At 37.2% G+C, this 13,710-nt stretch overlaps 1 protein-coding gene across 9 annotated transcripts in view; it reads left to right on the plus strand.

The window, feature by feature from the left end:
- Positions 1-11,722, plus strand: part of RPS6KB1 (ribosomal protein S6 kinase B1) — a 61,521-nt gene extending 49,799 nt beyond the window's left edge. For 4 of the 9 annotated variants that reach the window (XM_035300679.3, XM_035300680.3, XM_002748178.6 and 1 more), the window contains 3 exons: positions 3,366-3,473; positions 6,718-6,830; positions 7,891-11,722. In XM_035300679.3, the coding sequence (XP_035156570.1) occupies positions 3,366-3,473; positions 6,718-6,830; positions 7,891-8,128 (459 nt within the window). In that variant the 3' untranslated portion in view covers positions 8,129-11,722. Of the gene's footprint in view, positions 1-173; positions 3,474-6,717; positions 6,831-7,872 lie in introns of all 9 variants that reach the window. The other 5 variants (XM_035300681.2, XM_008996966.5, XM_078373685.1 and 2 more) reach the window with 2 other exon arrangements.
- The last annotated feature ends 1,988 nt before the right edge of the window (positions 11,723-13,710 follow it).

Raw genomic sequence — 13,710 nt, forward strand, 5'->3', positions numbered from 1 at the left:
AAACTAGGTGGTTTAAACAACAGAAATTTATTATCTTATAGATCTGGAGGTTAGAAATTCTAGATCACATTGTTAGTTGGTTTCTTTGAGGACTATGAGAAACTGTATGTTCCATGCCTCTCCCCTGGCTTCTGGTGGTTTGCTGGTAATCTTTGTCATTCTTTGGCTTGTAGGTGCATCACCCGGATCTCTGCCTTCATGTTCACATGGTGTTCTACCTATGTGCATATCTGTGGCCAAATTTCCCCTTTTTATAAGGATACCAGTCATATTGGATTAGGGTTCCTCTCTACTCCAGTAGGACCTCATCTTGACTAATTACATCTGTAATAACCCTTTCCAAATAAGGTCACATTCTGAGGAACTAGAGGTTAGAACTTCAACATATGAAATTTTTTGCGGGGTGGGTGAGGCACACAATTCAACCTATAACAATATGTTTACGAGTAAATGAGTTAGTGTGTTGGTTATTGTCTTTCTCCCACCTCAGAATCTGAAAAAACACAGTTTATTTTTCCATTCCTTGGGATGTAGATGGAGAAGGAGGGGGAGGATGATGGTGTTTATTATTTGGTCATGGAGCATAATGTGATCCACTTTAACAAACAACAAACAATTGTGAGGAAGATAAATGTCACATATCTAATGCCCAGCTTCAAAAATGATTAGGTCATCTTGTTTAAACATAACCACCATCCCATCATCACACCTGAGAAGTTGACAATTTCCCTAGTTTTTTTTTTTTTTCTTTTTCTTTTTCTTTCTTTCTTTCTTTTTTTTTTGAGACACAGTCTTTCTCTGTTGCCAGGCTGGAGTGCAGTGGCATGATCATGGCTCATGGCAGCCTCAAACTCCCAGGCTCAAGGGATCCTCCCATATAGCTGGGACCACAGGGTTGTATCACCACACACAGCTAATTTTTTTAGTTTTTCTAGAGATGATGTCTCCCTGTGTTGCCCCAGCTAATTATTTTTTTGTTGTTGTTCCATTCTTTTTTTTTTCTCCTGTTTGTAATTATTTAATCAAGGTTTATATGTAGTTTGGTTACTATGTCTCTTAGGTCTTTTTTCATTTATAGATAACCTCTCTCAAATCTTCCCCTGATTTATTGAAGAAACTGGGCCATTTGTCCTGTAGAATTCTCAAATTTTGATTTTGTTGATACTATCCCCATAGTATCTTTGACTGTGTTCATCTGTTCCCTGAATTTCCAGAAACCGGTAGTTAATTTAAGTAGTTGATCTGATTCAGATTAAATTCTCAGTATTACATGCTTTGATCAGGAGGCATAATGTGTAGGGGTTTTTTTTCATTTTTTTTTTTTTTTTTAGTGATGTTAATGGTCACTGATCATTGCCTGTGTCAGCACTTCACTACCAGGGTAATTTGGCAATGTCTGGAGATACATTGATTGTCACAGCTTGGGGGAGGGAATGCTTTGGGTACCTTCAGGAGTAAGAGTCAGCACAGGACAGCCCCTAGAAGCAAAGTATTAATAGGCCTAAAATGTCAGTAGCACTGAGGTTAAGAAACTCTGGCCTAGTTTTACAATTTCATCACGTGTTTGTGAAATGATCTTATTCTGTTATTCTTTGTTAGCTGGAATTATTTCATAAAGAGAAACTCTGATCAGTTATTTAGTTACCCAAGGTATAGTTCATATATGAAAGGCAGTATAAATGTTTTATTATTTCCCAGTTTTCAAAAGAATGAATTAGTTCCCTAGCATCTTCCAAAATTGACCAATGAACTTCGTGTATGTGTTTTTTCTTTTTTAGTATATTATGAACATACACATTATAACGCATTTGTGTTTCATTTCATTGTAGTTATTTTTATTCATTTATTGTTTTGAGGCAGGGTCTTACTCTGTCACCCAAGCTGTAGTTCTGTGGTATACTGCAACCTTGACTTTCCAGCCTCTAGCAGTCCTCCCACCTCAGCCTCTTGAGTAGCTGGGACCACAGGTGCACCACCATGCCCAGCTAATTTTTCTGTTTCTGGTAGAGACAGGGTTTCGTTATGTTCACCAGGCTGGTCTTCAACTCCTGAGCTCAAAAGTGATCTACCTGGCTCTGCCTCCCAAAGTGTTGGGATTATAGGTGTTAGCTACCGTGCCGGGCAGTTATTTTTATTGATGCTCAATTTTTCCCCTCATTGAATGCTGGGTGCATCTTCATGTTGGTTTCTGAGTCCTTTTGACATGACCACCTGGTCTGGTGTTGTACCAGAGAACAAAATAAGGAGACTGGTGTTCTATGCTTATCTTATACATTTCCCCACACATAGAATCAGCCATTTCTCCAAGGAGAGCTGTTTCACAGTCTGGGCTCTAAGAGAGCTATAAGGTCAGTGTGGTCATCTTTTAGTATTAAGTCAGATATTCTAAAGTATTATTAACTTCCTACATTTGGCCCCAGAGTCTAACCAGATATTTTGGGAACTAGAGAAGGAATTAAATAAATCTCATGGTTAGAACTGAAGTGATAACTATATTTTCACAAGGAAATAGAACTTATAACACATATGGAATAGAAAATTATGTTTGCTCCTTTAGATTTCTAAAGGAATGAAATAAGCTGTGGGAAGAAACTTTAACTGAGCATCTTTAAACTTTAACTGGAGCATCTTACAAGTGCTATTCATGTTTTAACTCTGCTTTAGTAGTTTTTCAAGCTTATTAAAACCTGCAGCAGCCAACTGAACTAATTATCTCTAAACAGGGAGTTAGCTAGTAGACTAGGCACACTGAAGCTTTGTGAGAGGGGAAAATTGATATTCACATTTTTTCCAGCCTGTTTTGAGTTTGATATATTCACTTTTTTTTTTTTTGAGACAGAACCTTGCACTGTTGTCCAGGGTGGTGTGCCATGGTGCGATCTCAGCTCACTGCAACTTCTCCCACCTGGGTTCAAGTGATTCTCCTGCCTCAGACTCCTGAGTAGCTAGGATTATAGGCTCCTGCCATCATACCCAGCTAATTTGTATTTTCAGTAGAGACGGGGTTTCACTATGTTGGCCAGGTTGGTCTCGAACTCCTGACCTCATGATCCACCCACTTCAACCTCCCAAAGTGCCAGGATTATAGGCATGAGCCACCACACCCAGCTGATATATTCACATTTTTAATAGAAATGATAACTATATACTAAAATCTGTATTAATGCATGTTTAAGATTTGAAGGTGTAATTTGACTCAGTACTTTTCACCTGCATATTTTTCTTCATTCTGTGCCTGCTGAAACAATTCTAATACTTTTATAGTAAACCCCTGTGAAAAGAGCTCCCAGAGCTTACATTGCAGTTGATTGATGTTTGCAAAATAGACTATACATCATTTTCTAAACTATTTTGTTTGTATATAGCAATCTGAAGAGGATGTAAGTCAATTTGATTCCAAGTTTACACGTCAGACACCCGTTGACAGCCCAGATGACTCAACTCTCAGTGAAAGTGCCAATCAGGTCTTTCTGGTAAGTGAAAGAATTTCCATGTAGTCTTGGGAAATTTTAAGTAAGAGGATGGGTCCTTCAATAAGAAAATTCAGTGTGCTCGCTTTGCAGTTTATATAGGTAACCTGGCTCACTTTTTTTTTTTAATGAGCCATGCCCTTATAACTGATTGATACCTACAAAATTAATTTTCCAATCAGTCATACTCTCTTTGTACAGTCCCACCCTAATTGCTAGAGTAAAATTTATAAATAAAATTATTTATTCTAGCAATTAGGGTAGGACTGTACAAAGAGAGTATGATTCCCTTTTTTGGTTGGACCACAGACTTAACAATGATGTTTGGTTTACCATCTCAACCAAAAATTAGTCATAGCAGTGGGAAAGGAAAACCTCAGTAACTACATGTGTTTTATTTCTGAAACAGCTATAGATTTTTGGTAACTTTTTTTTTGAGATGGGGTCTCACCTTGTAGTCCAGGCTGGGTGCAGGGGGTAGTGGTGTGATCATGGTTCACTGCAGCTTTGACCTCCCAGGCTCAAGTGATCCACCCATTTCAGCCTCGTGAGTACCTGGACTACAGGCATGTGTCATGTCCAGCTAATTTTTTATTTTTTGTAGAGACAGAGTCTCACTATTTTACTCCTGGACTCAAGCTATCCTCCCGCCTCGGCTTCCCAGAGTGCCAAAATTATAGGCATGAGCCATCGTGCCTGGCCCTATTTTTGGTACTCTTAGCAGAAGTAGGAGATATTTTATTCATTCATTCATTCATTCATTCATTCATTCATATATTTAGAGATGGAGTTTTGCTCTGTTGCCAGGCTGGAGTGCAGTGGCGCGATTTTGGCTCACTGCAACCTCCGCCTCCTGGGTTCAAGCGATTCTCTTGTCCCAGCTTACCGAGTAGCTGGGACTACAGGCATATGCTACCATGCCGAGTTAATTTTTCTGTTTTTAGTATAGACCAGGTTTCGCCATGTTGGCCAGGATGGTCTCGATCTTTTGGTCTTGTGATCCACCCGCCTTGGCCTCCCAAAGTGCTGGGATTACAGGTGTGAGCCACTGCATCCAGCCTGGTAACAGAGCAAAATTCATGTTTTTAAATTCAAGTTTGATGTGTGTATGATCAAAGTTACTGTATATCTGTTAGTAAAGTCTTCGGTTTAGTTAGGGAAATGGGCATGAATCACTTTAATTTTGGCATTTTTTTCTCTCATGTACTACTGATGTAGAATTTGTACCTTTAACTTAACAGAGACCTTTTCCTCAGTTGGATATTGCAGAATTTCAACTTGTATGATAGTTTTTCCCTCACAAAATAGAAACATTTTATTTAGCTACAAAGAAATCCAAAGTTGTGGTGGTAAAAGTGAGATATTGAAGCTTTTATTGCTAGTTAAAGTATCATTGAGCTTTTCATAATTACTTAAATAGGCTAACTAGTGAACAGAACAATTCATTTGTTAGGTTGTAGCCAGAATTTTGTATAAAGTGGATCTCTTTAAACATTAATAAAATAGTGACATCCCACTTTTCCGGATAATATGGTTCTAGCAACCTCATTTCAACAGTTCCTATTGTAAGACCTCATCACAGAATTAGAGGAAATTCAAAAATTATTAAGGCACAGCCTGTACCTCTTGGTAGTTACAGCTTTAGTCCACTAGAACATTTGTAAAAATACTCTCTGAATTTCACGTATAACTGTCACAAATCATATGCCTTCAGAATTGCACCTCACTCTTGGGCCTTCACTCAGACCTTTGTTGAGTCTTATTTATTATAACATATAATGCTCACTTATAGATTTTGATAACTAGAAAACAGGTGTAGGGCTGATGATTAAAAGAATGAACATTGGCTGGGCACAGTGGCTCATGCCTGTAATCTCAGCACATTGGGAGGCCGAGGCAGTTGGATTGCCTGAGGTCAGGAGTTCGAGACCAGCCTGATCAACTTGGAGAAACCCTATCTCTACTGAAAATACAAAAAATTAGCTGGGCATGGTGGTGCGTGTCTGTAATCCCAGCTACTCAGGAGGCTGAGGCAGGAGAATCACTTGAACCTGGGAGGTGGAGGTTTTGGTGAGCCAAGATCACGCCATTGCACTCCAGCCTGAGCAACAAGAGTGAAACCCTGTCTCAAAAAGAAAAGAAAAAGAATGAACATTGACAGCAAGAGAAATGACAGCTGGTAGCCTAATAGGAAGGTCCAAGAGAGGACTAAAACTAATAAAACTGCATTATTGCCTATTACAACTGAATGTTTTTGTAATGTTGATACTTACTCATCAAAAAAATACCAAATTCTAGCTGGGCAATGATCACATGTGCCTATAGTCTCAGCTACTTGCGGGGCTGAGGTGGGAGAAAAGCTTGGGTCCAGGAGTTTGAGGCTGCAGTGAGCTATGATATCACCACTGCACTACAGCCTGGGCAATATAGGGATACCCCATCTCTTTAAAAAAAAAAAAAAAAAAAATCTGTCCAACCATTGGCATAAAACCAGAAAGGTCATAAGATTAGATTTTGATGCCAAGTCAGAAAATTGTTTTTACTTGGCCTAATTATGAGAATCTGTTTTGGGGTGATAATCTTAGTTGCTTATATGCCTGTGGCTGGAAAGACTAGAAGTTTCTTTGCATTTCTCCTAATATTTAACTTTTTTTTCTTTTTTGAGACGGAGTCTTGCTCTTTCACCAGGCTGGAGTGCAGTGGCGCAATCTCGGCTCACTGCAACCTCCGCCTCCTGGGTTCAAGCGATTCTTCTGCCTCAGCCTCCTGAGTAGCTGGGACCACAGGCGTGTACCACCATGCATGGCTAATTTTTGTATTTTTAGTAGAGACAGGGTTTTACCACATTGGTCAGGATGGTCTCGAACTCCTGACCTCAGGTGATGTGCCTGCTTCAGTCTCCCAAAGTGCTGGGATTACAGGTGTGAGCCACCATCCCTGGCCATATTTAACATCTTCATATGGAGCCTGAATTTTTCTTTTTTTTTTTTTTCCTATTCCTGTCAATAGGATGGAATTTTGTTTGCCAGCATCTTGGGCTCAATAGCATTCTGCTTTCTTGAAATGCGTGCCTCACAAAATGGCTGGAAGGAGGTTAACAGGTCTAAAAATGAGGTTGAGGAGATGGGAGAGTATACACATTGGTGGTTTTAGGTGTGCATCATTGTGTTGGTATGTCAGACTGAACAACCCCATTTTTTTGAGATACATGACAAAATACCATTCTATAGTCCACTGTTTCTTTCAGGGTTTTACATATGTGGCTCCATCTGTACTTGAAAGTGTGAAAGAAAAGTTTTCCTTTGAACCAAAAATCCGATCACCTCGAAGATTTATTGGCAGCCCACGAACACCTGTCAGGTATTTCACACTCTTATTTTCACTTCTTTATTTTTTCTTTTTAACAACTTACAAGAGTGTTGCTTAATAAATTTATGCCAAGTTACATAAATGACTGTCATATTCTCTTTGACATAAGCACAGCATCGATATCTTACATTGCAAAGGACTAGTCTGACTATCTATGATGTTATATCGTTTACCTTCCCTTCTGAAAGTAAACAGCCACACTGGCAAATGTCCTCTTTATCCATTCACTCAGCATTTATTGTGCACCAAGAGCTGTGCTACATACTGCATGTTATGTGTGTGTGTGTGTGTGTGTGTATATATATATATATATATATATATATTACCATAATATAGGAATTGTCCCTGGCCTGATGAAGCTTACAATTTAGTGGGAGTGATGTAGGATACAATAATAAAGGATACACAAAATACACACAATAGACAAAGGATCACAAAAATATGTAATTACAAGTAGTGCTAAGTGCTATAATTTAAAAGGGGAAAAAAGGATGTGGTAGACAGCAGAGGAAAACAAGGAGGTTTCTACTCTCAGTGGTTAGAGAAAGGCCTCCCTAGAGTAGTAACATCTAGAAGTGAACAGAAAGAGACAGCCCTACAAGCAGAAGAACAGCAAATGCAAAAGCCCTGAGGGAGGAGAAAACTTGCCCTTTTCCTGGAAATGAAAGGGAAATCAGTGTTCCTGGAGTGTCTGGTGAGTGAGGAAGAGAATAGCAGAGGTTTAGAAAAGTATTGTATTTTAAATGCAATAGAAAGCTGTTTTGAGCAGGGGAGAGTAAAATGATATATATAATATGTGTACACACACACACACACACACACACACACACGGGTTTTGGGGGTCAGCTGTAGAGGTAAAGAGACCAGTTAGGAAATTCTAACAGTCTAGGAGAGAGAATGGCCCAACTTTTGCCTTTGTGCTAATTCACATGAAAATAAAATTAAATGAAAATAAAGTCATATTTTCCCACTCCCTTTAAATGTAAAGGAAATACTGTCTTGTTAAGATGATCCTTAAACAAATGAATGATAGCTCTTCCTTGTCTTAAAGCCCAGTCAAATTTTCTCCTGGGGATTTCTGGGGAAGAGGTGCTTCGGCCAGCACAGCAAATCCTCAGACACCTGTGGAATACCCAATGGAAACAAGTGGCATAGAGCAGATGGATGTGACAATGAGTGGGGAAGCATCAGCACCACTTCCAATACGACAGCCAAACTCTGGGCCATACAAAAAACAAGCTTTTCCCATGATCTCTAAAAGGCCAGAGCACCTGCGAATGAATCTATGACAGAGCAATGCTTTTAATGAATTTAAGGCAAAAAAGGTGGAGGGTGATGTGTGAGGATCCTGCAAGGTGAAACAAGAAGACTCAAAATGACAGTTTCACAGAGTCAATGTCATTACATAAAACACTTTGGAGAGAGGAAAAATAAACGTGGATTTAAAAAAATCAATCAATGGTGCAAAAAAAAAAACTTAAAGCAAAATAGTATTGCCGAACTCTTAGGCACATCAGTTAATGGATTCCTCGCAACATCTTCTCAACCTTATCAAGGATTTTCATGTTGATGACTCGAAACTGACAGTATTAAGGGTAGGATGTTGCTTCTGAATCACTGTTGAGTTCTGACTGTGTCGAAGAAAGGTTATCCTTTCATTAGGCAAGTACAAAATTGCCTATAATACTTGCAACTAAGGACAAATTAGCATGCAAGCTTGGTCAAACTTTTTCCAGCAACATGGAATAAAAGACAAAAGAAACTTACCAATTGATGTTTTACGTGCAAACAACCTGAATCTTTTTTTTATATAAATATATATTTTTCAAATAGATTTTTGATTCAGCTCATTATGAAAAACATCCCAAACTTTAAAATGCGAAATTATTGGTTGGTGTGAAGAAAGCCAGACAACTTGTTTCTTCTCTTGGTGAAATAATAAAATGCAAATGAATCATTGTTAACCACAGCTGTGGCTCGTTTGAGGGATTGGGGTGGACATGGGGTTTATTTTCATTAACCCAGCTGCAATACTTGTCTGTAATATGAGAAAAAAAAAAAAAAGAATCTATTTAATCATTTCTACTTGCAGTACTGCTATGTGCTAAGCTTAACTGGAAGCCTTGGAATGGGCATAAGTTGTATGTCCTACATTTCATCATTGTCCTGGGCCTGCATTGCACTGGAAAAAAATCGCCACCTGTTCTTATACCAGTATATTTGATTCAAGACGCCAAATGTGTTCAGCTCATGGCTGAAGAACAACAGAAGAGAGGGAGATAGGGATATCAGGGGAAGAGGGTGTTGCTATGGCCCACTCTCTGTCTAATCTCTTTACAGCAAATTGGTAAGATTTTCAGTTTTACTTCTTTCTACTATTTCTGCTGTCTACTTCCTTATATTTTTGTTCTCAACAGTTTTAAAAAGAAAAAAAAGGTCTATTTTTTTTCTCCTATACTGGGGCTACATTTTTTGATTGTAAAAATATTTGATGGCCTTTTGATGAATGTCTTCCACAGTAAATAAGAAAACTTAGTGGCTTAATTTAGGAAACATGTTAACAGGACACTCTGTTTTTGAAATTGTAACAAAATCAACGTAAATGATTTCCAGGTCAAAGAATAAAAATAAAGGTAACTTTACCTTTCTTAAATATTTCCTGCCTTAAAGAGAGCATTTCCATAACTTTAGCTGGTGAAAAGGTTTAATATCTGCAGAGCTTTATAAAAATATATTTCAGTGCGTACTGGTATAATAGATGATCATGCAGTTGCAGTTGTTTTATCACCTCTTTTTGTTTGTCTTTTAAAATGTCTTCAGTCTGAGTGTGCAAAGTCAATTTGTAATATTTTGCAACCCTAGGATTTTTTAAAATAAATGCTGCTTGCTATGTTTTCAAACCTTTTTGAGCCATAGGATCCAAGCCATAAAATTCTTTATGCATGTTGAATTCAGTCAGAAAAGAGCAAGGCTTTGCTTTTTTAAATTGCTACTCAAATGAGATGGGATGAAATCCTCTGACACTAAGCAAAAACAGAACCATGAAAAATGATTGGAAATATACTGTTTCAATTGTGGCAATAATTGAAAAAAATCTATAAAAGTTCATCTTTGGACAAAAAGCCTTTTTTTTTTTTTTAAATTACTCCCTCTTTCCCGCTCCTCCCTTATTGCAGCAGCCTACTGAGAACTTTATGACTGTAGCTGGTAAATTAGAAGCTACAATAATAATTAAGGGCAGAAATTAAAGTGCAGATCCTTGTTCTCTGACAATTTGTGATGTCTGAAAAAACAGAACCCAAAAAACTATGCTGATATGTACAGGCATTATTTCAGACTGAAGTGGCTTGTGATACTCTGATACTTATTTTCAAATATGTTTACTAACTGTAGTGTTGACTGCCTGACCAAATTCCAGTGAAACTTATACACCAAAATATTCCTCCTTGGTCCTATTTGCTAGTAACATGTGCACTGTGATTGGCTGGCTACAATCACCCCAGTTAAACTGTTTTCATAATTAGTACTGCCAGCAATAGTGGCAAACACTGCAACTTTTCTGCATAAAAAGCATTAATTGCACAGCTGCCATCCACACAAATACATAGTTTTTCTGACTTCACATTTATTAAGTAAAATTTATTTCCTGTGCTGTGGAAAATTTATTGAGAACTTGTTTCATAAATGGATATCCCTACTATGACTGTGAAAACATGTCAAGTGTCACATTAGTGTCACAGACAGAAAGCACACACCTATGCAATATGGCTTATCTATATTTATTTGTAAAAATCCAAGCATAGTTTAAAATATGATGTTGATATTACTAGTCTTGAGTTTCTAAGAGGGTTCTTTATGATTATACCAGGTAAGTGTATAAAAGAGATTAAGTGCTTTTTTTCATCACTTATTTTCTTTAAAATCGCTATTACAGGATATTTTTTTATTTTATACATGCTGTTTTTTAATTAAAATATCACTGAGTTGAAGTTTACTAATTTGATTTTATAAGGTTTGTAGCATTACAGAATAAACTGGGATTTATAAACCAGCTGTGATTAACAATGTAAAGTATTAATTATTGAACTTGAACCAGATTTTTAGGAAAATTAGTTTTTTTTCCCCCATGATGGTCTTAACTAATTTGAATCCTTCAAGAAGGATTTTTCCATACTATTTTTTGAGATAGAATATAATTTGAGGGGAGGGGTGAAGGATGCATGTATGATACTCCATAAATTCAACATTCTTTACTATCGGTAATAAATGATTATAAACAAGATGCATCTTAGATAGTATTAATATACTGAGCCTTGGATTATATATTTAATATAGGACCTATTTTCAATATTCAGTTAATCATAGGGTTCCTAGCTTACAAGGGCTAGATCTAAGATTATTCCCATAAGAAATGTTGAATTTATGAAGAATAGATTTTGAGGCTTTGAAAATGGTTAATTTCTCAAAAACATCAATGTCCAAACATCTACTTTTTTTCTTAGAAGTAGACACTAGCAAGCTGGACAAACTGTCATAAAAGTATTTGTCACACATAACCTGTGGTCCGTTGCTGATTAATACAGTACTTTTTCTTGTGTGATTCTTAACATTATAGCACAAGTATTATCTCAGTGGATTATCTGGAATAACATCTGAAAGATGGGTTCATCTATGTTTGTGTTTGCTCTTTAAACTATTGTTTCTCCTCTCCCAAGTTGGCTTTGCATCTATCAGTAAATAAAATTCTTCAGCTGCCTTATTAGGAGTGCTATGAGGGTAACACCTTTTCTGCTTTTCATCTTGTATTTAGTTTACTGTATTATTTGATTTCGGATTGAATGAATGTAAATAGAAATTAAATGCAAATTTGAATGAACATAAAATAGAAGTGATTTATTTTTTTATTACCCTAAGATAGGAAGAAATAAATTAGTATACATATCAGGTATATAAATGGTTTAAAAAAATTTTTTTAATTAACATGTCAGATGTGTTCAAGTTGTCATATTTAATAAACTGCAAGGAATGGGTTAAAAGCTGTTCTGCTGAGACATGGAAGCTATTTAAGTATGTAACAAGTTTTAGTATTGATTTTTATGTTAGATGTTATACATCTTTGATTTTCAAGTTATATCAGATAGTAGACATGAATTGTTTACTTAAAAAAAATGCATGTAACAACCTACGTGAAAGCTAGCTTCATAAAAACTCTAGGAAGACCTTGTGCTAACAATCAATAATTTGTTCAGCCACACTTGATAATTTGATGTGTATGCACTAAATAATGTCGTGAACAAATCTGTTTTAACTAATGTCTCAATATATCTAGTGTAATCTGGGTAATTTCTATGAACCACTTCTTAACTGTAAGGTAATTATATCACACTTGCCAAGGGGATTTCTCTACAGAAGTTCTCAAATAGACTTTACCTTGCTATACAACCTAGTAGTGTATCAATACTGGTAAAACAATCTTCTAGAAGTCATGATCTGAATTCAAAGAGTAAATGGGTTTCTGAATCTATACTACCTTTTTTTGAGGTGAAGGAATAGAGGGATGGAGAAATGCTTGCAGTTCATCAGCATTGATAGTGGATGGCATAGCTCCATTAGATTTTCTCCCTTTTCAATTTATAGGTAAACTGCCTTCCCAAAAAACCCCCACCATGCACCTCCTTGGTTATTTAATCACATTAAGAAACAGTGCTGTCTGAATAGTTACAGGGTGGGCAAATGTATTAAATAGGTATTGTCATAGGGCTGAAGAAAATGCTATTCTTGTGTTTTGAACAGGAAGTCATCCTGGCTGTCCTTCACAACCAAATTGTAATCTCTCACCCATCCTCTGCTGTATACCTAAATAATAGAACTATCAGCATCACCACAAAGCCATTTAAATACTTGTAGTGGTTCGCAAAGTAGATAATGAGAGTGAAATATACTGTAATTGAATATAGTGTGTTTACAACCTGATAGTATTTACCTGGAGAAAAAAAGGTGCAGACTTCCAAATGTTCTTTTGTCAATTTGGATGGCCATACAGTCAGAAAGTGACTTCTATAGCCAGTTGGTCAGTATCCTTATTAATCCAGGTGTTGGTTTAACTTTTGTCTTATCAGTACAGCAAATCTTTTTTCTACCTCTGCTTCTTAAGTTCTCCTTTCTACCATCTTTTCCTCGACTACAAACTGATAGATTATTCTAAACTTAGATATAACTGGTAGCAGCACTTCAGACATCTGTTTTCAATTTCAGATTCCTCCTTAGAGGTAACAAGGGGAGTGAGAAAGTGCTTCATTCCCTTTTCTACCACCCTGCACAAATACCTAGAGGAGAACAAACGACACTATCAAAAACTCATGTTGGCCTCTCAGTGCAAGCTTTAATCTTCCAATTGATGGTGATTCAAGCATAAAATTCCAAAACTTTTATGGAGAAGACTAATTATAAAGGCAATTCTTTTCTAAGATTTTAGGGCATCTGTCTTGAAATTTTTTCTTTAATAGAGATACGGTCTTGCTATATTACTGCCCAGGCAGGTCCTCAAGCAGTCCTCCTGCCTCTGCCTCCCAAAGTGCTGGGATTATATTGTCTTGTTTTTTTTTTTTTTTTTTAGATGAAGTCTGGCTCTGTCACTCAGGCTGGAGTGTAGTGGTGTGATCTGGGCTCACTGCAACCTCTCCCTCCTGGGTTCAGGTGATTCTCCTGCCTCAGCCTTGGGAGTAGCTGGGACTCCAGGCGTGTGCCACCACATGCGGCTAATTTTTTGTATTTTTAGTAGAGATGGGGTTTCCTATGTTAGCCAGGATGGTCTCGATCTCCTGACCTTGTGATCTGCCTGCCTTGTCCTCCCAAAGTGCTGGGATTAGTG

This window comes from Callithrix jacchus, chromosome 5, assembly GCF_049354715.1.
Source record: "Callithrix jacchus isolate 240 chromosome 5, calJac240_pri, whole genome shotgun sequence".
Lineage (NCBI taxonomy): Eukaryota > Metazoa > Chordata > Mammalia > Primates > Cebidae > Callithrix > Callithrix jacchus.